Source organism: Stegostoma tigrinum, chromosome 1 (assembly GCF_030684315.1).
Source record: "Stegostoma tigrinum isolate sSteTig4 chromosome 1, sSteTig4.hap1, whole genome shotgun sequence".
Lineage (NCBI taxonomy): Eukaryota > Metazoa > Chordata > Chondrichthyes > Orectolobiformes > Stegostomatidae > Stegostoma > Stegostoma tigrinum.
Genome location: NC_081354.1, coordinates 82,606,594 through 82,633,417, shown reverse-complemented (window position 1 = coordinate 82,633,417; position 26,824 = coordinate 82,606,594). Strand labels below are relative to the sequence as shown.

The window sequence follows — 26,824 nt, the reverse complement described above, 5'->3', positions numbered from 1 at the left end:
AGGGTGCACCCAATGAGTTTGGTTGGGAGGGTTCAGAACCAGGCATCATGATATGGGATAAACCATTAAGGGCTGAAATGAGGAAGAAGTTATTCGCCCAGAGAGTGGTGAGCCTGTGAAATTCGCTACCACGGAAAGCGATCGAGGCCAGAGCACTCTGATTTCAAGAAGGATTTGAATATAGTATTTGGGATTAAGGGATCAAAGGAAGAAGATTGGGTACATGCCAATGATTTCAGTGTAATCAGATCAGCTGTGATCTCATTGAATGGCTTATTTTTGCTGTTATGTCTTATGGACTTAAAGACCTGTGGTCTAGAACTTGCTGCACCTTAGCCAAGCTATTTCAGTACAGCTGCAAAACTGGCATCTACCCAACCATGTAGAAAATTACTCGTGTATGTCCTTTTCACACAGAACAAGATAAATTCAACCCAGTCTAGGATGGAGCTGGAGGAACATCCTGCTCCTCTGATGCTGCTTGGCCTGCTGTGTTTCTCCATCTCCATACTGTTTTGTGTCTGACTCCAGGACCTGCAGTTCTTGCTATCTCCAACCCAGTCTACTCTTGATCATCAGTGAAGTGATAGAAGGTGTCATCAACAGTGCTGCCAAGCAGCATGTCCTCAGTGATGCTCAGCTTGGATTCTGCAAGGGCCATTCAACTGCTGACTTCATTACAGCTTTGGCACAAACTTGGCTGTGGTTGGAGGTCCATCATCTCAGCTCCAGGCCATCTCTGCAGGAGTTCCTCAGAGTAATGTCCTTAGCCCAACCATCTTCAGCTGTTTCATCGATGACATATTCTCCATCGTAAAGCCAGAAGAGGGGATATTCACTGATTACTGCACAATGTTCAGCATCATTCACAATACCTCAGTCTGTGCCCAAATGCAGCAAGACCTGGGCAATTTCCAGGCTTGAGCTGAAAATTGTCAAATAATATTTGCACCACAAAACTGTCATGCAAAAACTATCTCCAACAAGAGAGAATCTGACTATCACCCCTTGATGTTCACTGGTAGAATCATCACTGAATTCCCCTACCGGCAACATGCTGAGGGTTAACATTGATCAGAAACTGAACTGGAGTAGTCGTACAAGTACTGTGGCTACAAGAACATGTCAGAGGCTAGGGATCTTGCAGTTGGTAACTCACTTTCTAAGTCTAAAAGCCTGTCCACTATCTATAAGGCACAGTCAGGAATATGATGAAATTCAGTGTTGGTGGTTCAGTGGTTAGCACTGCTACCTCACAGCATCAGGAGCCAGGGATTGATTCCAGCCTTGGACAAGTGAGTGGAGTTTGCACATTCTCCCTGCGTCTGCATGGGTTTCCTCCAAGTGTTCTGGTTTCCTCCTGCAGGCCAAAGATGTGCAGGTTCGGTAGGTTGCCCATGCTAAATTGCCCAAAGTATCCAGGTGTGTGCCGTACAGGTGGATTAGCCATGGAAAGTGTGAGAATTTGGGGAAAGGGGATTGAGTTTGGGTGGATGCTCTGCATAGGGTCAGTGTAGATGTGATGGGCCGAACAGCCTCTTTCTGTACTGTACGGATTCTGTGATCCTACTCCCAACTTACCTGCATGAGTACAACTACAACAGTACTCATGAATCTTGGCACCATTCAGGATAAAAGAGTTCACTTGATTGACGCCACTTCCACAAACATTCAATCCTCCACCATCGATGCTCATTAGCAGCAGTGTGTGCCCTCTACAAGACGTACTGCAGAAATTCACCCTTAGCCAGCACCTTACAAATCCAAAATGACTACCATCTAGAAGGACAAGGGTAGCAGATAATTTTCAAGAAGGAGGTAGGCATAGCTCTTGTCTAAGGTTTTGGAGTAGATATGTAGCTTGGGTTGTAGGTGTTGAGGTTGGTTGGCACGCTGAGTTGGTTTGTTGTTCCGCAGATGTTTCATTACTGTGTTTGTAAACACCCTCAATGCAGCCTCTGATGACGTGTCAGTGTGTTTTCCCAACTGGTTTTTAAACTCTGGGACTGCAAGAAACACTACATTGGACAAACAGGAAGGAAACTAACAACAAGAGTATGTGAACACCAACTGGCCACAAAAAGACAGGACCAATGCTCACTCATCTCAATCCACATGGACAAGGAGAACCACAACTTCGACTGGGACAACACCAAAATCCTGGGACAGGCTAGGCAGAGACAAGCACAAGAATTCCTGGAAGCATGGCACTCCATGAAGCAAGCTATTAATAAACACATTGATGTTGACCCCATATCCATTCCACTATGGAGGAAACCCAGAAGTGAGGCAATCCATTGCAACGGACCCAGTGTTTAAAAACCAGGTGGAAAAACACACCGATGCTTCATCAGACGCTGCACTGAGGATGTTACTAGCACAATAACGAAACGTCTGTGGAACAACAAATCAGCTCGGCGAGCCAACCAATTTCATCATAGCTCTTGTGCTAAAGTGATAGAACATAGAACATAGGACATAGAACAGTACAGCACAGAACAGGCCCTTCAGCCCACAATGTTGTACCGACCATTGATCCATGTATGCACCCTCAAATTTCTGTGACCATATGCATGTCCAGCAGTCTCTTAAATGACCCCAATGACCTTGCTTCCACAACTGCTGCTGGCAATGCATTCCATGCTCTCACAACTCTCTGTGTAAAGAACCCGCCTCTGACATCCCCTCTATACTTTCCACCAACCAGCTTAAAACTATGACCCCTCGTGCTAGCCATTTCTGCCCTGGGAAATAGTGTCTGGCTACCAACTCTATCTATGCCTCTCATTATCTTGTATACCTCAATTAGGTCCCCTCTCCTCCTCCTTTTCTCCAATGAAAAGAGACCGAGCTCAGTCAACTTCTCTTCATAAGATAAGCCCTCCAGTCCAGGCAGCATCCTGGTAAACCTCCTCTGAACCCTCTCCAAAGCATCCACATCTTTCCTATAATACGGCGACCAGAACTGGACGCAGTATTCCAAGTGCCGTCTAACCAGTGTTTTATAGAGCTGCAACAAGATCTCACGACTCTTAAACTCAATCCCCTGGCCAAAACGCCATATGCTTTCTTAACAACCCTGTCCACTTGGGTGGCCATTTTAAGGGATCTATGTATCTGCACACCAAGATCCCTCTGTTCCTCCACACTGCCAAGAATCCTATCCTTAATCCTGTACTCAGCTTTCAAATTCGACCTTCCAAAATGCATCACCTCGCATTTATCCAGGTTGAACTCCATCTGCCACCTCTCAGCCCATCTCCGCATCCTGTCAATGTCCCGCTGCAGCCTACAACAGCCCTCTATACTGTCAACGACACCTCCGACCTTTGTGTCGTCTGCAAACTTGCTGACCCATCCTTCAATCCCCTCATCCAAGTCATTAATAAAAATTACAAACAGTAGAGGCCCAAGGACAGAGCCCTGTGGAACCCCACTCACCACTGACTTCCAGGCAGAATATTTTCCTTCTACTACCACTCGCTGTCTTCTGTTGGGCAGCCAATTCTGTATCCAAGCAGCTAAGTTCCCCTGTATCCCATTCCTCCTGACCTTCTGAATGAGCCTACCATGGGGAACCTTATCAAATGCCTTACTGAAGTCCATATACACCACATCCACAGCTCGACCCTCATCAACTTTTCTAGTCACAAAGGGACATATGGGGAGGGTGGCATTAGGGTATTGAGCTTGATAATCAACCATGGTCATACTGAATGGTAGAGTAAGCTTGAGGAGTTGAATGACCAATCTTGCTCCAATATTCTATGCTATTTGGGAACTCAACCACCTACAAGTCATTCTTACTTTAATCTACTTACCTTCTGTGGAAGGTGAGTTTGTGCAATGCAGAGGAGATCAAGCTAGCTTGTAGGTTAGAGAGGCCACCTGACATGTGTTGTGGCGAGAACAAGTGGCATGAGGCAGCAGCATGAACAGGCAGCCCAAGGCAGTGGTGTGAGCAGGCAGCCTGAGGTGGTGGCAGGAACAGGGAGCCTGAGGTTTTATAGCATTTACGACAATGTCGAGCGGGGAGGAGGTCAAGCCAAAATGGGGAGAGCAAGCCCATTTTGTGGTAGAGGATCCCACTGCAGAGGAGATCAAACCCATGTGGGGATTACGAGGTCAGCACAGCTAAGCACTTAAGAAGGATTCATGGATTCAGAATTGGTTGGCTGACAGGAGGCAGATAGTGGTTGTAGATGGTAAGTATTTTGCCTGGAGATCAGTGCTGAGTGGTGTCCCACAGGGCTCTGTTCTTGGGTCTGGGCTCTTTGTAGTTTTTATAAATGATTTGGATGAGGAGGTTGAGGGCTGGGTTAGTATGTTTGCTGATGACACAAAGGTTGGAGGTGCCATTGATAGTATCGAGGGCTATTGCAGGCTTCATCGAGACATTGACAGTATGCAGAGCTGGGCTGAGAAATGGCAGATGGAGCTCAGCTGGATAAATGCGAGGTGATGCATTTTGGAAGGTCAAACTTAAATGCTGAATATAGGATTAAAGGCAGAATTCTCGCCAGTGCGGAGGAACAGCGGGATCTTGGTGTTCAAGTGCATAGCTCCCTCAAAGTTGCCACCCAAGTGGATAAGGTTGTTAAGAAAGCATATGGTGTTTTGGCTTTCATTAACAGGGGAATCGAGTTTAAGAGCCGCAAGGTTATGCTGCAGCTCTACAAAACCCTGGTGAGACCACACTTGGAATATTGTGTCCAGTTCTGGTCGCCTTATTATAGGAAAGATGTGGAAGCTTTGGAGAGGGCGCAAAGGAGGTTTACCAGGATGCTGCCTGGACTGGAGGGCTTGTCTTATGAGGAGAGGTTGTCTGAGCTCGGACTTTTCTGTCTGGAGAGAAGGAGGAAGAGAAGTGACCTGATCGGGGTGTACAAGGTAATGAGAGGCATGGATAGAGTCGATAGCCAGAGACTTTTCCCCAGGGCAGGATTGACTGCCACGAGGGGTCATAGTTTTAAGGTGTTAGGAGGAAGGTTATAGAGGAGACGTCAGAGGGAGGTTCTTCACCCAGAGAGTTGTGACTGCATGGAATAGTTTACCAGTGGTAGTCGTGGAAGCGGAGTCATTAGTGACATTTAAGCAACTGCTGGACATGCACTTGGACAGCAGTGAATTGAGGGGAATGTAGGTTAGGTTATTTTATTTTTGGATTAGGATTATTCCACGGCACAACATTGTGGGCCGAAGGGCCTGTACTGTGCGGTACTTTTCTATGTTCTATGTTCTATGTTCTAAGGACGGTAAGGTTGAACTTATAACTTTCTTTCTACTTTGTATCTTCAATTTTGTACCTAGGTACCTGAGTACTTAAAGTAGCAATGGGAATAGCAACTTTTTACAATTTTCACTGTACTCTTGTACCCCTGTACTTGAGTACACATGACAACAAAATCAAATTCTAAAGTTACCCTCCTGGTTCACCAACCAAACTTGAAAACACATCATTGTTCTGCAGGGTCACTGAGTCAAAATCCAGGAACTCTCTCCCTCACGTCATTGTGGGTTTACCAACACCAAATGGTCTGCTGCAATTCAAGGAGGTTATTCACCATCACCTTCTCAAGCAACTAGGGATGAGCTTTGAATGCTGGCCTAGCTATCTTTTGCCCATACCGAGTCAGTGAATAATTTAAAAATATAAGCATTATAGGCTGAAGGAGTTTGCAGAGACAAAGAGCTGTGAGGCCAGGAAAGCTTTTGAAGACAAAAATGAAAGTTTTAAGATCAGGCTGTTCATAGAATGGGAGTCTCAGCAGTCAGCAAGTACAAGAGTGATGTTTCACAGAATTTGGTGCAAATGAAGCTATGAGCAGCAGTATCTTGGAAGAGTTCTAGTTTATGACAGGTAGAAAATAAATGGTTAACTAGAAGATCATTTCAATTTAGCAAGCCCAGAGGTTAAACTACACAGGAGTTTTAGTAATCAATGAGCTGAGACAATGCCAAGAAGGGTGATACAAATAATTAGTGTTGAGCACAGTTGAATATGTACAGGAAGGATTATTATTTGATTTTTCAAAATAACTTCAAGTAAAACCTCTATTATTTTCTGTCTGAGAAGAATTTGCTGAATGCAAAGTTGAAATATGCTGAAGTCTGTCCAACCAGTTGGCATCCAAGATAAAGTTTGTATTCAATAGCAAATGAGATAATTTTTGATTAATTCTTTATACCTTCAGCCATCAAAGAAACCAAGGAAGTTTTAGAGAAGGTGGCAACCTCACGTCAAACGTTAGATAACGCAACTAGCAAACTTCAGGCAAATTTGACCGATGTGCGAACAAGTCTCAACAACACATTGAATGATGCAGCTTGCAAAGTACCTGATGCAATTACACATTGTGACAAAATAAGGGATTCACTGGACTATCTCAATATTAATGCAAACTTTAGCCAGGTAAGTCAGATTTGTTCAGTACAGCAGCAACCCTGAGCTCCTTGGCAAAACTGAACAAAATATGAAATTATCACCTGCATTCCTTTGAAAAAGCTCCAGAGTTGTGAAGATGTGAGTCCAGATCCTCCTTACAGCAGAAAGGCAGCAGCTATTTTTATCTTAAACTCACTGCTCCATTCCATGACATAGTGGTGTCCTCCATGCTCAGGGGAGTCAGCATTCGAATGACGTATCTACAGACATGCACAACACAGAAACCACATGGTGGGAACTTTATTCCCACAGTTGTAAAATGCTGCATCACAGTCTCAATGATTGATTGATCAACACGTTCACAGAGAAATCCCACAGCAGGACAATAACTGCCTGATTCTCGAGTCTTTGTTCCAAAATCCAAATAATATTTAACAAAAGTTTGAATACAAGTTGTTTGGTGACTGTTTGAAGCTATGTCAGTAGGTCAGACATCAGAAAGACTGCACAACGCAAAGAAAACAATATTGAAATGAATTTCATGTTGCTGAATGATATTATAGGTCCATTAATTTACCTATGATTAACGAAAACCATGTTAAATAAGGCAACCTTAAATGAAATCTTACTGTCGACTTACTTTCCTCATCTTTCTCCATCCCATCCCACCACCCACCCCACCCAGCAACTTATTCATGTTATCGTTTCTAGCCTAATTTTCCCTTACACATTGTTAATATTATTTAAGAGTTTGCAATCATATTTTTCATAGTTTGGACATTAAGTGACCATAAGTAAAATGACTCACCAGAAATTTGAAACTGAATCAGCCCATTATAAGTGTTGTCACTCCTGAAAATAATTTTTATAAATTTTGCTGAAAATTACCTTTTTTGACCGATATTGCATTGTAATCTCCAAATTTAGTTCATGAGGTGAAGAAAAAAAATAAACAACCCAAATCATTGAAATTATAAGTGAGCACCCACAGCCTATTTAAGGACAAAAATTGCTGTAGGCTATATAATATTCCCCATATAAATCCAAATCTTAATGAAATCATAGTTGTCAACATTGAGTATTATTTAAAATTAATATTATTTTGGTCCAGAATGTATGCATGACAAAATATTTCAAACAGTTGGGTTTTAATGAGAAATGAAACAATTAAATTTCCTTTCCCCTTTGCATTTTATTTGGCTTTCTGATTACATAGCAACCACTGAACTGAATGTTGTATTGGTAACAAAGCGATGGTATTTGCTGCTGAAGTTAATGACAAAATTATTACATCTTTGTGACACGGATTTAACTTTTAAAAATATTGTTTGACTCCAGGGTTAGCTCAAAACATTCTGACCTCCAGAAAGAATGGTGTAATCAGCTAAGCTAAGCCACAGTTACATTGTGGTTTGCTGTCTGTGAGAATTATTCAAAGTAAAAACATTAACTATATTTCACTTTTTAAAATTACTTTACAAGACAGCAAAATAAAGATTCAAAGGAGTTCATGCTCAGGTAGATGCTGAAATATCAAATAACTAAAAATAATTATTAGAATCTGTGGAATTAATTTTCTCATCCTAACGGAACAAATTGGTATTCCACATCAGCTTTTCAGGGCTAGAAAGATTGTTCAAATATAATTAGTAGTGTAATATGCCAATAAAAATCTAGTTAACCCTCATTTGGTGATGAATAACTTTTTCAAGTGTCTTTACGGTGGGATTAATAGTATGCAAGTAAAAAGAATCACATCAATTTGTACACTTTTTAAGCATCACCATCAATTGATTCTGGACTTGATTTTTGCACCATATAACATAAATTTCTGGATTACCATATTTAACTGTGTCGAAGCAAAGACTAGAAGTAGCTATCGCTTTTACAACTGTTATTATGGCATGCTCTGACAGGTTGCTGTCATACAACAGGAACATCTAGACCTTTTTTAAGCCACCTAAACATCTGTTTTTCAATACTTCAGTTAAAAGATGTTGATTCTGAACTGAAGAAAGTAAGTGATGTGCAGAAAACTGACTATGAAGACTTGATTCAGAAGGTAAACAATGTTCTTTTCACTTGTAACTTAAAATTTTCATTATATTATGTCGTAACTGCTTGCATTTTTCACTGTGTTTATGCTGTTACTTTTACTACGATCTGAAGTGTTGATTATAACCGCTTGTCTTCTATATGACAGATTCTGGCTTTTAAGCAATTTCTATTTTGAACCAGATTTAACATCCTGAAGATGAATCTTATATTACTAAAAATTATGTGTTGCTTGTCTAAGGTTTTGTTGTGAAGATTAATGCTAATCCTGTTAGATGACTTGCCGTTTCTTCAAGGAAATTTGCCTCACGTGAATTTGAAAACAGTCCTGACTGGCAGAGGACAACATTTGTTTGAAAAAAAAAATCAGAATGGCAGATATATCAAAGTAATCATAGCAAGTCAGGGTTAGTGAAAGGCAGATTATGATATTGAAATCTTCAGGCATCGAAATCTAAGGTGTGTGTGCGTGTGTGTGTGTTAAATATATATAACATAGAGCGTTCTTTGGAAACTGTGAAATATAATCCCATAAAATGCTGTTAAACTATATTATTTAAATGCTTCTATTACTGGATGAATTAAGAATGAATCAGTTGCTAGATGGAGTATTCAAAAACCTAATAAAGTCACCATAGACCTGCTGGACCATCATGCTGATCTTTGATTAGAGAGAGGCAATTGGAGATGGTCTAACCTTCGGGTCACCTTGCCTCAGGCGAATCACAAGGTTGAGAAGGAGACTCCTTCATGGGAAACTCAGCCGGTGTGGGAATTGAACCCGAAATCGGCATCACTCTGTTTCAAGCCATCTGTTCAACTCCAGGTGAACAAACCAATTACAATATGCCTAACCCTAGTGACTAAAGACATCTGTGAAACGTAGCTGGATGGAATCAATTTGTGTATTATATCATTTGATCAATATCTTAACATTTAGTTTGTATTTTAGAGAAACTGTGAAACAGCAGAACCTGATCATATTACAGGTTTTACTTGTGACCGGTCTCATTTCCTTAAACATTGGTATAATATACAAAACTGCTAATTATGTACTGTATATTGTATTTAGAAATAGAGTAGACATTTCATATTTGATCACATTAGTGTGTATGCTTGCGTATAATTATTTGTGATACTGAGGTATTTTAATTACTTTTATTATTTCTTATATTATTTTAAATTGAAATTATGCATATAGGCTTGTTTTACCAGTAATCATTGGAAGATAAAATTGCGCCCTGTATTTCAGTCACTACATTTAGATGGAAATGTACTAATAGTTCATTGACGAAGCAATAATTTGAATAATTTCAATTGAAGGCTTGGTCATTTGGCTAACAAGGTATATACCCTATCAGTCATTAACAAAATGATAAAAGGTGTTGTCAACAATACCATCAAATGGCATGCGGTCAGTGGTGGCCTATTCACTGTCACTTTAGATTCCATTTATGCAACATCACCTTACCTGTTTAAAGCTATGGTACACAAATAGATGAAAGAGCTGAATTCCTGGTAAGAGTGACTACCCAAGACAGCTTTTGACAGAATATGACACCCCAGAGCTCAGCAACATTACAGGGACTCAAGGGAAAACTCTGTACTGATGAAGGAAGGAAGATGGTTTTGTTTCTAGGAGGTTAATAATCTCAATCCTGGGGTATAACTACAGTAGTGTCTTATACCGCACTGTTTTCAACTGCTTCATCAATGATGTTCCTTCCTTCAGAAATGGAAATGTTCAATGCTAGCCCAATGTGCTGGACATTCACGGCACCTAAGATAAAGTGGCAAGTAAATTCATGCTATCCAAATGCCAGACAGTGTCCATGCCTAAAAGCAAGTCTAACTGAGCATCTTCCCTTGACATTTGATGGGCTCACCATCACTGAATCCTCCACTATCAATATTGTTACCATTGGATTACCATTGACCAGAAACGAAACTAGACCAACCATCTGCATACTATGACAAGTTGAAGACTAGGATTGCAGTGGCGAGTAACTCATCTCCTGACTTCTCAAAATCTTTCCAACATTTACAAGACACAGGCCAGGAATGTGATGGAATACTCCCCACTTGCCTGGGTGGGTGCAGCTCCAAGAAAACTCAAGCATGATATCCTTACTTTTATGTTTAATTTCTCACATAATCAAGAATAGCAATCCATTAGCCCATGTGTTAGAAGAAGGCTAACTATGACAAAATTAGGGAGGAACTGTGGAAATCTTTCTATCTTTGGAAATTTTTGTACCTTGTACAAAATCTTTGTATCTCTTTAGTCACATTTGGGGGTCCCAGAAGAGTGGAGAATGACCTATATTGTTTCTTTGTTTAAGAAGGGCAACAGAGATGATTTGGGAAATTAAAAGAGGACCTCTTTTATTACCCAAGGTTCAGGTTTAGCTGGATCCAGAGACTTGGTGCAGCACAATCAGTTTGCTTAGTACCACTTCCCTTGTGATTGTAATTTCACTGAGTTCCACTCTCCCTTCCACCTCCTGATTTACAGCTATTACTGAAATGTATTTTGTATCCTTTCTATGAAGACAAAAACAAAATATTTGTTAATTTGATTTGCTGTTTCCTTATTATCTACTATTAACTCTGAATTCTCACTCTCTAGAGGGCCAACACTCAATTTACATACTTTTTTCCTTTTCTATAGAAGCTCTTGTAATCCATTTTAATATTCCCAGCTAGCTTCCTCTTGTACTCTACTTGTTTTCTTCCTGATCAACCACGTAGGCACTCCCTGCTGTTCTTTGTATCCTGATGAATCATTTGATCTGCCAGTCACCCGCGCAATTATATGCTTTTTCTTTAATTTTAATGCTTTCACAAATATCTTTACTTAAGCAGAGATGGTGGGACTTTCCAATCAAATTTTTCTTCATAGTGAGAATATACTTATTCTGAGTATTCTGATATATATTCTTAAATCTATGGACTGTGCCTATTGATTTATTTCCTACCGCAGTATGTCTGTTCACTTCAACTGGCTCAGCTTTCTGGCCCACACAGTTGCCCCTACATAACTTTACAATGCAAGTCATAGTCCCAATCTTTTCTCTTTCAAACTAAATGAACAATTGGGCTATCTTATAGTCACTACTACATTGGTGTGCCTTACCTCTGAGATTGTTACTTAATGCAGTTACATTACACAATTTCAAGTTCAACATAACCTATTCCAAAACATAATACTCTAAGAATGTGTGTTGAAAACATTCTATGAACTTCTTGTCCAAGCTACTACTGCCAATCTGACTTTTCCAATTTACATGTATATTAAAGTCACCAATTAATATTGTCACCCCTTAAACCCTTGCACCCAATATTTCTTCTTGTATATGCATCATCACCAGTGAGATAATGGGGAGAACTCATCAAACAGGAAAGGTAGAGTTGTAAAGAAGAACAAGAAAATAGTCAAGAACCAATGATGAATTGAGAATTCCAAGGAGTTGCAATGCCTTGGTGACAAGTACAACATTTTGAATTGCTCTGTGCTATAGAGGCAATATACAGACCTGACATCCTTGGCCTCAAACTGGTACAAAGAGAGCCCAAACCTCCCTCCACTGACCCCTTCTCCCGCCGCTAACACAAGTCCTCCTCCTGGACACCACCCCTATGTCTCCTACCCCCATTTGACCTCTTCATCTCCAACTGCCGCCGAGACATCAACCACCTCAACCTCTCCACCCCTCTCACCCACTCCAACCTCTCCCCCGCAGAATGGGCAGCCCTCCGCTCCCTCCGCTCCAACCCCAACCTCACCATCAAACCCGCAGACAAGGGAGGCGCAGTGGTAGTATGGCGCACTGACCTTTACATCGCCAAGGCCAAACGCCAACTCTCCGACACCACCTCCTGCCGTCCCCTTGATCATGACTCCACCCCCGAGCACCAAACCATCATCTCCAACGCCATCCATGACCTCATCACCTCAGGGGACCTCCGACCCACAGCCTCCAACCTCATTGTTCCCCAACCCCGTACGGCCCGCTTCTATCTCCTTCCTAAAATCCACAAACCCGCCTGCCCTGGTCGACCTATTGTCTCCGCCTGCTCCTGCCCCACCGAACTCATGTGCACCTATCTGGAATCCATTTTCTCCCCCTTGGTCCAGGAATTCCCCTCCTACATCCGTGACACCACCCACGCCCTCCACCTGCTCCAGAACTTCCAATTCCCCGGTCCCAACACCTCATTTTCAACATGGACATCCAGTCCCTATACACCTGCATTCCCCATGCAAATGGCCTTAAGGCCCTCCGCTTCTTCCTGCCCTGCAGACCTGACCAGTCCCCATCCACCGACACCCTCATCCGCCTGGCCGAACTCGTCCTCACCCTCAACAACTTTTCTTTCGATTCTTCCCACTTCCTACAGACTAAGGGGGTGGCCATGGGTACCCACATGGGCCCAAGCTATGCCTGCCTCTTTGTAGGTTTTGTGAAACAGTCCCTCTTTCGCACTTACACTGGCCCTAAACCCCACCGCTTCCTCCGTTACATTCTTGACTATCGGCGGTGCCTCATGCTCCTAAGAGGTGCTTGAACAGTTCATCCATTTCACCAACACCTTCCACCCCAACCTTAAGTTCACCTGGGCCATCTCCAAAACATCCCTCACCTTCCTGGACCTTTCTGTCTCCATCTCAGGCAACCACCTACAAACCAATGTCCATTTCAAGCCCACCGACTCCCAGAGCTAACAGGAATACACCTCCTCCCACCCAATTTCCTGCAAACATTCCATCCCCTATTCCCAATTCCTTCGCCTCTGCCGCATCTGCTTCCAGGATGAGGCATTCCACTCCCGCACATCCCAGATGTCCTCGTTCTTCACGGACCGCAACTTTCCCCCCCGCAGTGGTCGAGAACGCCCTCGACTGTGTCTCCTGCATTTCCCGCAACTCATCCCTCGCACCCAACCCCTGCAATAACCGCCAAAAGAGAATCCCCCTTGTCCTCACATACCACCCCACCAACCTCCAGATACAACGCAGCATCCTCTGACACTTCCGCCATCTACAATCCGACCCCACCAATAAAGACATTTTTACAACCCCACCCTAGTCTGCCTTCCGGAGAGACCACTCTCTCCGCGACTCCCTTGTCCGCTCCACACTTCCCTCCAACCACACCACACCTGGCACTTTCCCCTGTAACCACAGGAAGTGCTGCACCTGCCCCCACACCACCTCCCTCACCCCCATCCCAGGCCCCAAGATGACGCTCCACATCAAGCAGATGTTCACCTGCACATCCGCCAATGTGGTATACTGCATCCGCTGTACATGGTGTGACTCCCTCTACACTGGGGAAACCAAGCAGAGGCTTGGGTACCGCTTTGCAGAACACCTACGCTCGGTTCGCAATAGATAACTGCATCTCCCAGTCGCGAATCATTTCAACTCCCCCTCCCATTCCTTAGACGACATGTCCATCCTGGGCCTCCTGCAGTGCCTTAACGATGCCACCCGTAAGTTGCAGGAACAGCAACTCATATTCTGCTTGGTAACCCTGCAGCCCAATGGTATCAATGTGGATTTCACCAGCTTCAAAATCTCCCCTTCCCCCCCCACTGCAACCCAAAACCAGCCCAGCTCGTCCCCGCCTGCCTAACCTGTTCTTCCTCTCACCTATCCGTTCCTCCCACCTCAAGCCACACCCCCATTTCCTAACTACTAACCTCATCCCTCCCCCTTGACCTGTCCATCCTCCCCAGACTGACCTATCCCCTCCCTGCCTCCCCACCCATACTCTCCTCTCCACCTATCTTCTCCTCTATCCATCTTCAGTCTGCTTCCACCTCTCTCCTTATTTATTTCAAAATCCTCTCCCCATCCCCCTTTTCTGATGAAGGGTCTAGGCTCGATACGTCAGCTTTTGTGCCCCTACGATGCAGCTTGGCTAACTGTGTTCATTCAGCCCCACACTTTATTATCTTGGATTCTCTAGCATCTGCAGTTCCCATTATCTCTGATCACAAAGTAAGGATGGATCCCTTTTGAGAGACGGAGGAAGCATCAGCTTCTGATGGATAGAACAGTTCAAAGAACTCATAAACCATGACACAGTCGTCCAAAGGAACATAAGAACTAAGAGCAGGAGTAGGCCATCCGTCCCCTCAATGCTGCCCTGCCATTCAATAAGATCATGTCAGATCTTTTTGAGACTCAGCTCCACTTAACCACCGGCAAACATATTTGAAGAAATTCCGCAACTTGAAGAGTGTAGCAGAAGTTGAAGTCACCAATAAATACATGAAGAATGGAAAAGCCACAAGAGCAGACGGGATTCCAGCAGAGATTTTCAAACTTGAAGGTGTGGACTTTACCTGTAATCTCAATCAACTGTTCCTGAAACTCTGCAATAAAGAATAAATCCCTGCCAATCTCCGGGATGCTGCCATCATCAAGAAAGGAGACAGAGTGGTCTGTGCACTACTGAGGAAGCTCCTTACTCCTCATTGCCAGGAAGATCATTGACCATTGCTTGCGAGCCCCCTTCTCCCAGTCTCTGAGGAAATCCTTCCTCAAAGGCAGCGCGGCTTCCAATCAACACATGAAACTATGAGCACAATTTTCACTGCTCATCAACTCCAAGAGAATTGTCAAGAACAGTACCAACCACACCCCTCTCCCCCACTATACTATCACCTACTAAGTTTAGGTTCCTGTTGCTTCCCCAGCCTGAATGTCTTCCTCTGCCGTGATGCCATGGTCTGTTTGCACTCTGCAGCCCCATTCTTATCCACATAGCCAGAGAGAAGCTCAAATATATTGGATGGTTTCAACTGACACTCCTGCCCTTTGGATCTTCTTTTCTCCCTCATTATTAGTAGTACCCACCTGTTTTGACCACTGGACAAATCAATTGTTGTGACTGCCTTCTGGGAGAATCCAGGTATCCTTTTCCACCCTAATGCATTATAGTCTATAGTTCAGCCTCCAATTCATAAACTCTGAGTTAAAAGTACAATGTAATAGACATTACAAAGATGTAACTGCAGGATAACATGGAGTGGGACCTGACAATTGAAGAATACAGGCCGTTTAGGGAGGACAGGAAGCTAGAAATGGTGGAAGAATAGCTCTGTTACCAAATCATGGTATTGGTGCACTTGGGAAGGATGATCTACGTTCTAGAATCCAGAATGTGGGAACGGTTTGGGAGAAGATTAGAAATAGTAGAGGTAAGAAATCACTTTTGAGCTTGGTATATTACATCCCTAACTGTAAGGTTGAGGTGTCAGGAGGTGTAAAGAAAGAATTAGTGAGAGCTTGTCCAAAAGGGATATCAATAGAGATCTTATTCTACATATAGACTGGAAAAATCAAAAATGCAAATATGGCCTAAGTGAGGAGTTTGTAGAATGTTTTTGTGATGGTGTCTTATAACACTAGGAGAGGCAATGGCCTAGTGGTATTATCACTGGACTGTTAATCCAGAGACGCAGATAATGTCCTGGGGACCTAGGTTCAAATCCTGCCAATGGCAGATGATGGAATTTGAATTCAATAAATATCTCGAATTAAGAATCTAGTGATGACCATGAATCCGCTGACAATTGTCGGGTAAAACTAATCTGGTTCACTGATGCCCTTTAGGGAAGGAAACTGCCATCCTTAGCTCATCTGGCCCACATGTCACTCCAAACCCACAGCAATGTGGTTGATTCTTAACCACCCTCTGGATAATTAGGGATGGGCAATAAATGCTGTCTTGCCAATGATGCCCTCATTCCGTGAATGAATAATGAAAAAGAACAGCACATTCTGGAGACAACAAACTGGCAAGCTATGTCATATAATATATTGCTCAATGAAATAGGATTAATTACTTAACCCATGGGGAAGGAAGCCCAAGTTTGTTATATAACATATTTGAAGTTTGCATTCAACTTGAGAGAGAGAAGAATGGGTCCAACCCTCCTATTTTAAACTTAAATAAGTGGAATTATGAGGGCATGAAAGCAGTGATTTTTGAAGTGAAGTAGCAGATTAGAAATATAGTAGCAGACATTTAAGGGAATGTTTGAAAGTACACAATGTAGATGCAACATGAAAGAAAAATTCCATTGGGAATACCTACTATCTGTGATTAACTAAAAAAGTTCAAGACAGTATCAAACTAAAGAAAACAACATCTAATTGTAGAAAGATGGTTTGTACATCAGAAGTCTGGACAAAATATAACAAACTATTAAGAATGACTAAAAGATAAATGAGGGGAAAATCAGACTACATTCTCTGCTCCTTCATCATGTGAAGTGTTTATATGCGTGATCTTCTTGGAGACCCTCTCTATTTGAGCCAGTTTTTTGTGGTGTCGATGGTAGCCATGATGTGAAGATGCTAGCATTGGTCTGGGGTGGACAAGGTCAGAAGTCACATGACACCAGGTTACATTCCAACAGGTGTATATGAAATCAGAAGCTTTTGGACCATTGCTCCTTCGTCAGGTGAAATCATCCTCCCTCTCTCTCTCTCTCTCTCTCGCTCTCTCTCTCTCTCTCGCTCCCTCGCTCCCTCGCTCTCTCGCTCTCTTGTTCTCTCTCTCTCTCTCTCTCTCTCTCTCTCCTCTCTCTCTCTCTCTCGCTTGCAGGTACAGATGCACACACATGACTCCCTTGCTAATCAAATTAACTCAGCCTTGAATATATTCAATGACCCAGGCTCCAAACCTCTTCACGGCAGAGAATTCGATGAACTGATGACCCTATGACAGAAAGAATTTCTCCTTATTTCAGTGATAAATAGTTAATCCCTAATTTTAAATTATGTCCCCTAATTCCTCTGCCTGGCAACATGCTCTCTCAGCATCATTCCGTCAGTTCCTTCAGATTCTTATAAGTTTAAGTACGATCACTTCTCATTCTTCTAAAATCGCATGGGTATGGGCCCAACCTGCTCAATCTTTCCTTACAAGGCAACTCTTCATCACAGAATTCAACCTAGTGAATCTTCTCCGACTATTTCTAATGCAATTTTATCCATTATTTCGTACAGAGATCAAAACTGTACACCATATTTCAAATGCAATCTAAGACAATGTGCAGCTGCAGCAATGTTTCCTGACTTTCATACTAGATTTCCCCTTGTGATAAATATCAATCTTCCATTTTCTTTCTTGACCATCTGCTGTACCTGCATGCTTGTTTTGGTCCAAAACATTGTGTGATTCATGTACCAGAACATTCTAATCCTTCTATATTATTGCCTCTTTCCATTCAAATAATATGATGGTTTTCTGTTATTCCTGTAAATGTGGACAAGTTCACATTTTCTCACATTATACTCCATCTGCCCTATCTGTTAAATCCCTTTTTAGACTTTTTATGTCTTCCTAACAACTTAATTCCCTTGTCTATCTTTGCATAATTAATAAATTTAGCGACCATTCATTCAGTTTTTTCATCAAAACTGATAGTACTGTTCTAAAACTGATAGTACTGATCCCAGTGCCACACCATTAGTAACAGCTTGTCACGCTGAAAATAACTTATATATTCCAAACAGAAACAGAATTTGTTGGAAAAGCTCAGCAGGTCTGGAAGCATCCGTGAAGTGAAATCAGAGTTAACTTTTTGAATCCGGTGTTCCTTTCTCAGAACTGATGGTAGCTGGGAAAGTGTTGGTTTATATGCAGAGTATAGTGTAGGGAGAGGGGGTCTGGAGTAAATGATAGATGGGCATAGAGCCCAAAGAAAGAGAAGAACAATTGGAGAGACAAAGGTTCAGATAATGATCTGGCCAGGAGTTTGAACAGCTGTTAATGGAGACTGTAAGTGGCCAATGATAGGCAGTATGTAATGACAGACTGTGTGATAACAAGGCCTGATGTGTGAGGTATGGAGCTAGTAGGTAGAAGAGTGTGATATGTTAAAGGGTGGTGTGTTAAAGTGGCAGGCAACTGGAAGCTCAGCGTCTTTTTTGTGTAGATGTTCTGTGAAGTGGTTACCCAGTCTACACTTCTTTGCCCCAGTGTAGAGGAGACCACATTGTGAGCAGTGAATGCATTAAACTGGTAAGTGCAGGTAAAGTGCTGCTCCACCTGGAAAGTATGTTTTGGCCCTTGCTTGGACCCTGAGCTTCCAGTTGCCTGCCCGTTTAACACACCACCTGTTCCCTGACCGACATCTCTGTCTCAGGCTTGCTGCAGTGTTCCAGCGAAGCTCAGTACAAGCTAGAAGAACAACACCTCATTTTCTGTTTGTGGACCCTGCAGCCCTCCGAACTCAATATCAAGTTCAATAATTTTAGGATTTGAACCCTCCCGTGTCCTAGCCCTGTACCCCACACACCAGGCCTCGTTACCACATAGTCTACCATTACACACAACCTACTGTTAATCCCTACAGTCTCTATTAAGAGCTGTTCAACCTCCTAGCCAGATTGTTATCCACTCCTTTGTTTGTCAAACTGTTCTTCTGTCTCTTTGGGGTCTATCTCCATCTATTGTTTACTCCTAACCCCCTCCCCCCACCCCATTTTCTGCATATAAATCAACATTTGCTCAGCTACGATCAATTCTGAGAAAAGGCCACCAGACCAGAAATGTTAACTCTGATTTCTCTTCACAGATGCTACCAGATCTGCTGAGCTTTTCCAGCAAATTCTGTTTTTGTTTTTGATTATGAAATTTGCAGTTCTTTTGGTTTTCAATTATCCCAAAGTTCTGCTTCCTGTTAGCTAACCAATTGTCTAACCATGCTAATATGTCTCTCCTACCTTCCCCTGTGTCATCACTGTGAACTCTTATTTTATGCAAAGGCCTTGGATGCCTTTTGGAAAATCAAGAAGACCAGATAACAGGTTTTTCATCATCCACCTAACGTCTTGTCTCCTCAAAGAGTTCTAATAAATTGCACTTTCCTAAAACCATCTTGATTCTGCCTGATTGAAGTATGACTTTCTAAATGTTCTGGTCTAATACCTTAATAATGGATACTAGCAATATCCCTCTGACAGCTGTTATAGTTTCATACTCCCTGCACCCATCCTCTCTTGAATAGATCAATTTAATTATCACTGACCTTTCCCCAAACTGCTTGGCTGCTCTTTCCCCATATGCTTTCAAGTTTCCTTCTTTTCAGCAAAAAAGTCAATTTGAAGCTGCTTTTTATATTTGTTCGTTCATTGGATTTGGATGTTCCTGGCAAGTCTGTCATTTATTAGCCATCCTAAATGGGCCTTGAGACAGTGGTGAGTTGTTGCCTTGAATAATTGCAGTTTTTGTGCTGAAAGTGTCCTCTTAATACTTCGGAAAGAGTTCCAGAGCTTGTACCATCAAAAGTGAAGGAGTGGTCATTGTATTTCCAAATTACATAACGTGTCACTTGAAAAACTCATAGGTGTCTCTGGTCCAAGATTGTATTGAATCTGTTTCCACCATCATCCTTTCAGATAGTGAATTCTAGGTTGGAATTTTTTATTTTCTTTCTGAGTTCATTAATCACCCCCAATACTCTTAAGCTAAATCATCAATTTTTATAATGCGACTGAGAACAAAATAAAAATCTGTTTCCAGTATTGCTTCATATGTTAATAATTTATTTGTATAATTATAGGGATATTCAGCATTTAATAATACACCAGAAGTACTTCAAAATGAAACCAAATCATTTGCGTCAGGTAAAATGATAAAATATATTTAATTCTGTGCATTTATGATCATGTACATCAAGCTGCTTTTATTTGTAAACAATCAGTGACTGATGCTAAGCGCAGCTTGACTGATAGTTTACTGAAATAAAAAAATGTGCATGCTAGCTTTTGTGCTTCTAAGATCCTGCTTGGCCTGCTGTGTTCATCCAGCTCCACACTTTGTTATCTCGGATTCTCCAGCATCTGCAGTTCCAATTATCTCTAATGCTAAAGACTGCAATGTTTTGGAATATTTTACAACTAATTATCATTAAACAGTTTTCTGTAGTTTATGTATGACAATATCTCAATTTTTCAGCATATCTTCATAAGTTTATCCAAAATCTGACTACAGTATGTAAAAACTATGACACAGTGTGCTTTTGTGTGTTTATCTGTTTATGCCACAGTCATGGTTTTCTGATCTGGTGACACTGTTTGCAGAAGTTACAATAACCAATCTTTTATAAATTTAAGAATCTGGAAAATTAATTAATTTGTACTGGATGTTAACATGTTTGCCTCTGCTCATTTAGGAGGGCAAACGGAGCACTATGTTCTGGTGCAATTCAATAATAAATATCTGCTATTTTGAAATTGCAAATTTATGACCAATTCTATCAGTGTTACGTATGCACTGCTTCATTTTGTTCATAAATGATATTTTGGCTTGTGTTTATTGTACACATTTTTTGATTGCTTCGTAGAAAATGTGTGTATGTTTGTGATGACAAAAAAATATGATCATGTAAAGTACATTTGCTTGAACGTTTTCAAGAATCACACAAGTGCCCCACATCTATTTTAATCAGCAATTGTAATCAGATAAGATTGACATAGTTAATGAAGTGTGCACTTGTAGTTGTATGGAATTATATTATTTGTTCCTTGTTTCAGATGCAAAAAGAGTACTCAATGAAGTTGAAGAGAGAATTTCAAGTTTAAGTAGGGAGCCTGGCATTGGCAATATAATTAATACCTCTACGGCTTATCTTAATCAGGGACAGAGATACTTTCTTGAGTATTTTCCACATTTGGAAAAATATGATTTCTACAGGTAGGTTTGTTTTCTCAAATTTTAATTACAGCAGTGTTAACATATCCATTCTATGCATACAACATTGACAATATTTTTTTAAAATAGTTTAAATGTATTTATATGCAAACTGTTTTATACATCATAAATGTTTCCAAATGGTTTTGGAATTATGTGTACAATGTTACAGTATCAAGGGGTTTGAATGAGACAAATTAACTGAGGAGCAGAATTCACTTATTGTTTCACTATATGATCTGCACCATTCTCTGTAAGACTTAAAACTGTACATTGCATAAGGAAAGCCTATTTCTGTACCTACTAAAAATGCAATTGACTTTGGCATGTGTTGTTTTATAGATGGCTTGCTGGTGTTGCACTCTGCTGTGCTGTGATTCTTATCCTTGCCTTCAATTATCTTGGTTTGCTTTGTGGAACATGTGGCTTTGACAAGCATGCTTCTCCAACTACAAGAGGCTGTGTATCAAATACAGGAGGCAACCTTCTTTTAGCGTAAGAACTTGTAATATTATGACAAAATTCAAATACTGATGTCACTTAGTTGTATGTAACGTGCAACATTTAGAGAAAAATATTTTAATTATAATGTTAAGTTTCAAATTATACCAACATTTTAAAAAAAATTATCTGCCATTTTTTTTAGTGGAGTTGGAATCAGCTTCATCTTTTCCTGGCTTATGATGCTAGTAGTTTTGGTGACCTTCATTGCAGGTGGAAATATTGAAAAACTTGTTTGCCAGTCTTTAAAAGACAAGAGTTTATTCAAGGTAAAGTAGTGTTTTGTTTCAATTTTGTATTTCTGGTTATATTCACTGTTGCTATTTAGTTTTGATTGAAAAGTGCAAAGTTGGACCTTATAATCTCTGTACCTCACCGATTTCTTTACTGCTGTCTCCTCCTGTAAGGAGTCATTAAAGCTAGTTTTAAAATGTTTAACCATTCTTTTGTTCACCATCCCAAATGTTATTTGAGCTGAATTAACAAGGCATCACATTCCCCTTAACTCCTTGCCCCAGCTAAAAATGGCAGTTCGGAGCTCATCCACAAAAGATCTGGCTGCTTCACATCTATTTAATGCTGGATGAAATGTTAATTGGCACAGGGTGAAACTTCCACTTTTATCTGGAGAGGAGGTCCTGTCTTGGAGAGCTGTCAGCCAATTGAATCGGCTGACAGCTCTCTAGTTCCAGTAATGAATGGTTGTAGCAGCTACTGCAGGCTAAATCTAAAGGAGAAGAGGTTAAGGAGGCCAGAATGATTTTAAAACCAGAGTATCTGAAGGAGAAAAGATCATGAAGGCCAGTCTTAGTCCATTGTATCAGTGAGTACAGTGACAGGTTCATCATGTGGGTGAAGAGCTGGGTTTGCGAACGTAAAGAGAGGTTTTTGGCTTTGAGCTAAGTGAGTGCCTCAGATGGGCTCAGCTGACATCCAAAGAAGATTCCTCCCCATCACCTCAAACACTATTCCATAAACTTAAAATACCCAGGAAAAGCTGCCAGGTTCCTTGCATGGTGTAGATTTGTTCCTGCCATAAACAACAGTGGTGGGAATGGAACGAAACTCTTAAATGCCACGTAAGGACTTCAGTAAAACAAGGTTGGGCAAGCCACCCAACCTCTACCAGCCCCCAATTAAAAGTGAAGATATGCTGAAGGCGGATGGATAAGCAGTCGGCAGGTGAAATGTTTTGTTTTCAGTTCTCTCTCTGCTTTCAAACATTGTGGTGATTTGGGCCTGGCTGTAAAAGAAGCCTTGTGTGTCAGATGTCTAATAGTTGCTCTTGTGAACCACCTTGGAATGTTTTATAATGATAAAGGCGGTGCATAAATAAATACAAATGGTTCCTAGTATTGAACTATAAGTTCAGATTAAATAAGATTTAACATGACATGGGATGAAACTTTTGTATTGATGAAGTATTATGGCATTGACTCCATTTCCAATTTTTATATTGTACAAGTTGTTAAAAAATCATCCTAAAAATTTCTCAATGAACATAGAATTTTATTTGAGAAAGGCTGCTTTATTGGCAGTGTTATTTCTTTTTTGTTTTCAATGATTATGTTTATATTCCTAAAAATTTTGAGCCTAGAATTTTATCAATGGTGAACTGCACTTTTTCTGATATTTGGAATATCGTTGTTCTGCTGTTTGTCTTCAAATATGTTTTTTTCGCACTTTTCAGGTTCTGGACACTCCTTATTTGTTAAACTCACATTGGAAACATTTCCTTTCTGGATTTCTGTTTTCTGAGCACAACATAAATCTCACTTTTCAAAGTGTATACAGGTAAGATAGTAAAGTCTATTGCTACTTTGTTTCTGAGAAAACACTGTTCTGCTTTATCTCCTTGCTACCTTCTCTCTAATAGATGAAAGACTTGGCTGGAGCAGGAATTTAAGCTTGCTATGCGATTGGTCATCACTTGTGAACTTGGACAATATGTTTTGATAGGTTACTTAGTAATAGGATATAACACAACCATTCCCAATCCTGTCTTGGCACAGTATCTCACAGTTAGGTATTGAGCACCAAACAATGTAGAGAGTGCATGCCCTGAGTATTGTTTCCTCCCAACTACCCTAATTAAGTTATAAGAGATTCTGAAGCGATTTGCCGTGGCTGTCTTTATCACGTCAAGTTTACTGATACCTAAAGACTGACAAAGCCATTGATAGCACAGTTAGCATAGAATCACACAAATTACTACGCAAAGACATCAATGTCTTCTGCAATATTTTTCTGGGGTCTTTCAACTTTTTGGGGATTGTGCCTAAGAGCGTCACAGGTGGGATATTTTCTCATACTGAAGGTATGAAAAACTCATAATTTGGCACTGAATGTAACTACTTATTCGTGAACAGAATTAACCAATTGCATCCAACGGTTCGTTTAGTGTTCTTTTTCCAAGTTTTTTTTTGGAAAGACAATACCAAGGGTTTTTCTCATTTTTAATTCTGTATTTATTTTACTCATTCAAGTTTGCATGATCTTTAAATAGGAATATTTGTTTAACACTCTTTTAAGATAGTAAGGCATTGTGGAAATGTCCAAGTACAGCATTATGCACTTTAAGAGTTATGGCCTTTACTCTCCAAGATCCATTTTGTGCATATAATAGGTATAACAGGCATGAAGTATCAGCACTAAACAGTTTTCAATTTAATTTTAAACAGCAAATGCCGCAAAAATGAAGGAATATATTCAGCTTTGCAGCTGCAACATTTATTTAACATAGATCGTGTAAATCTCAGTGGGGTAAGTAAAAGCATTGTTCTCCACTCTAAACAGAATATTTAAAGATGGGTGAAGTCTCATCCACTTAATTCCTATGGAACACAGGCCTATTCTTGGATGAGGAATTTGATTTTCTCATGGGCTCCTTCCACAATCAGGCTTCCCAAGAATTTGGGAGGGGCAGGTGGGATAGTGTGCCTGTCCTGTAAAGGGAGAAGAATTTCAGGTTAAAGGGACTATAAGTTAGGTTGCAAGAGTTTAGGAGCACTTTGATTTTTCAGGCTGAAGCAACTGTAGGAATGGAAAGGAAACTTGGGTTAGGTTACTACCACACCAGATTCCCTCCCACCTCCGCCTCTGGTCTTTCAGTTTTATTTGGTGGTCCATTGTGGGATCTGAGGATTGTCAGTGAGGCCAGCTCTCTAATGGATCAATGAAAGAGGGAGAAGTTCTACGTACAATTAGACATGAATAAATGTGGTTGAGAAAATCAGTAGCAGAAATTTGGCGCCTCCAGATGAGAGACAGTGCACATAACGGATCCATGATCTCAGTACGTACTGGAAATTGAGTGGTATAACAGTACAGGGTGGCAAGATCCACTCTCTGAGTGACCCAGCATTCTCCTGCATAATGCACCGTCAACCAATGTGCCTTGAAATTGTATTCTTTCTTTTCCCTGCACGTACCTCACAAGATCATCTGAACAGCCAAAATTCCCACTCAGCTTAGGTCTCTGGTCCTCCCACAGCCTTGTCTTATAATCACACTCCATAAATGTTGTCATTTCCATTATCCCCACACCTCTACACATCTCATTATAAGTACGACTTGAAAGAGATTAGAGCATGCAACTTTGCAAGGGGCATAAACCCAGAAGGTGGCCTTCTAGTAGCTTATGAACTATGGAAATAGATGTTCAATTGTTAATTGGGAAGGAGGTCTTGTTCCAGGAGTTGCAGATATCAGTCATGACCCGCTGTGCGAACCTGAGCCCTCTGAACCAGTGGTATTCAGATATTGGACATTGCTGCTTCTCTGCATGTTGGCTCATAGCATCTCTCCTCCTTCCACCTGCAACTGTGTACTTCCCCTCTGAGCAGTTATTCTCAAATAGCTGAAGAGATGGTTTATGATCAAACTGATTGATGTGATATAGCTTCTGCTCAGCCTGATGCTGGTGTGACCTGTGTTCTATCTACTCATTTGTAGTGCAATGTGGAACTGCCTAAATTGCACTTATACTGTGTCAAAGGCTGATGGGGGAGTGGGACTTGATTATCAGCATAGTTTTGCTATCATGTTTATATCACCCTGTCTAGCACCACTTGCAGTCTTTTGCTCCCCTGTATGACTCCTCTATTCTTTGCAATCCCTAAGCTTGCTGCTACCCCACTCCTGCTGGTCACAGTCCCCAAGCCACAGCCGTGCAAGCTCACAATCCAGTACACTTGGTGCTACACTTAGTTGCAGCACTGACCCTCTCTATGCTACTTTGATCACATGCTGCTTTTCTTCTGTATTTGCTGCAGATTCATTGGTTCAGGGGCAGCATGGTGGCTCAGTGGTTAGCACTGCTGCCTCACAGTGTCTCGGACCCAGGTTCAATTCCACCATCAGGCGACTGTTTGTGTGGAGTTTGCACATTCTCCCCATGTCTGTGTCAGTTTCTTCCCGGTGCTCCGGTTTCCTCCCACAGTCCAAAGATGTGCAGGCTAGGTGGCTTGGCAATGCTAAATTGCCCATAGTGTTCATGGATATGTAGCTTAGGTGGGTAATAGGAGGATGGGTCTGGGTGGGATGCTCCAAGGGTTGGTATGGATTTGTGGGCCAAACAGCCTGTTTCCACACTATAGGGATTCTATGAGAAGGCTTGTTCATAATCAACAGTAATCGTGAGAGAGAATCGGCCTCTGGTGGCACAGTTTCTCAGAAATTCTGAAAATTCCAGAACAGGGTAGTTTTTCTCTGATTGCTCACCCTGTGATTGACTTCCCAATCATTTATGGGACTTTCAGAGTTGCAGTTGCCTTTTGCCCTTGTGTATTTTAAGCCACCTTTTTAATTCATACTTTATAGTATTAGCCATTGTTTTTAAATATCAGAAGTCAGCTCTTTAGCCCTTTATGTCAGTGCAGCTTACAAGCAACAATCTGGTCTCGTCCTATTTTCCAGGACTTCTTGAACAGTATGTAATGGAACCAACGAGGGAGCAAGCTTTCCTAGATCTGGACCTGTATAATGAGACAGGAATAATGAATGACCTCATAGTTATTGGAAGGAGTGATCACAGTATCGTTGAATTTAGAATACAGACAGAAAGTGTGAAGATAAAATCCAGTACCAGAGTCCTATGCTTGAACAAAGGGGACTGCAATAGAATGAGTGAGGACTTGGCTAAAGTAGACTGGAAGCAAAGATT

The 26,824-nt window shown here is 41.4% G+C and overlaps 1 protein-coding gene across 18 annotated transcripts in view; it reads left to right on the top strand.

The window, feature by feature from the left end:
- LOC125458783 (prominin-1-A-like) overlaps nt 1–26,824 on the top strand; it is a 240,952-nt gene that overhangs the window by 124,299 nt on the left and 89,829 nt on the right. For all 18 annotated transcript variants that reach the window (XR_009445857.1, XR_009445860.1, XM_059646712.1 and 15 more), the window contains 8 exons: nt 6,195–6,412; nt 8,373–8,447; nt 20,030–20,093; nt 21,003–21,162; nt 21,502–21,654; nt 21,806–21,929; nt 23,351–23,454; nt 24,342–24,423. Coding sequence is in view for 16 of the 18 variants with exons in the window: in XM_059646712.1 (XP_059502695.1) it covers nt 6,195–6,412; nt 8,373–8,447; nt 20,030–20,093; nt 21,003–21,162; nt 21,502–21,654; nt 21,806–21,929; nt 23,351–23,454; nt 24,342–24,423 (980 nt within the window). In the remaining 2 variants the exon portion in view is untranslated. The remainder of the gene's footprint in view (nt 1–6,194; nt 6,413–8,372; nt 8,448–20,029; nt 20,094–21,002; nt 21,163–21,501; nt 21,655–21,805; nt 21,930–23,350; nt 23,455–24,341; nt 24,424–26,824) is intronic.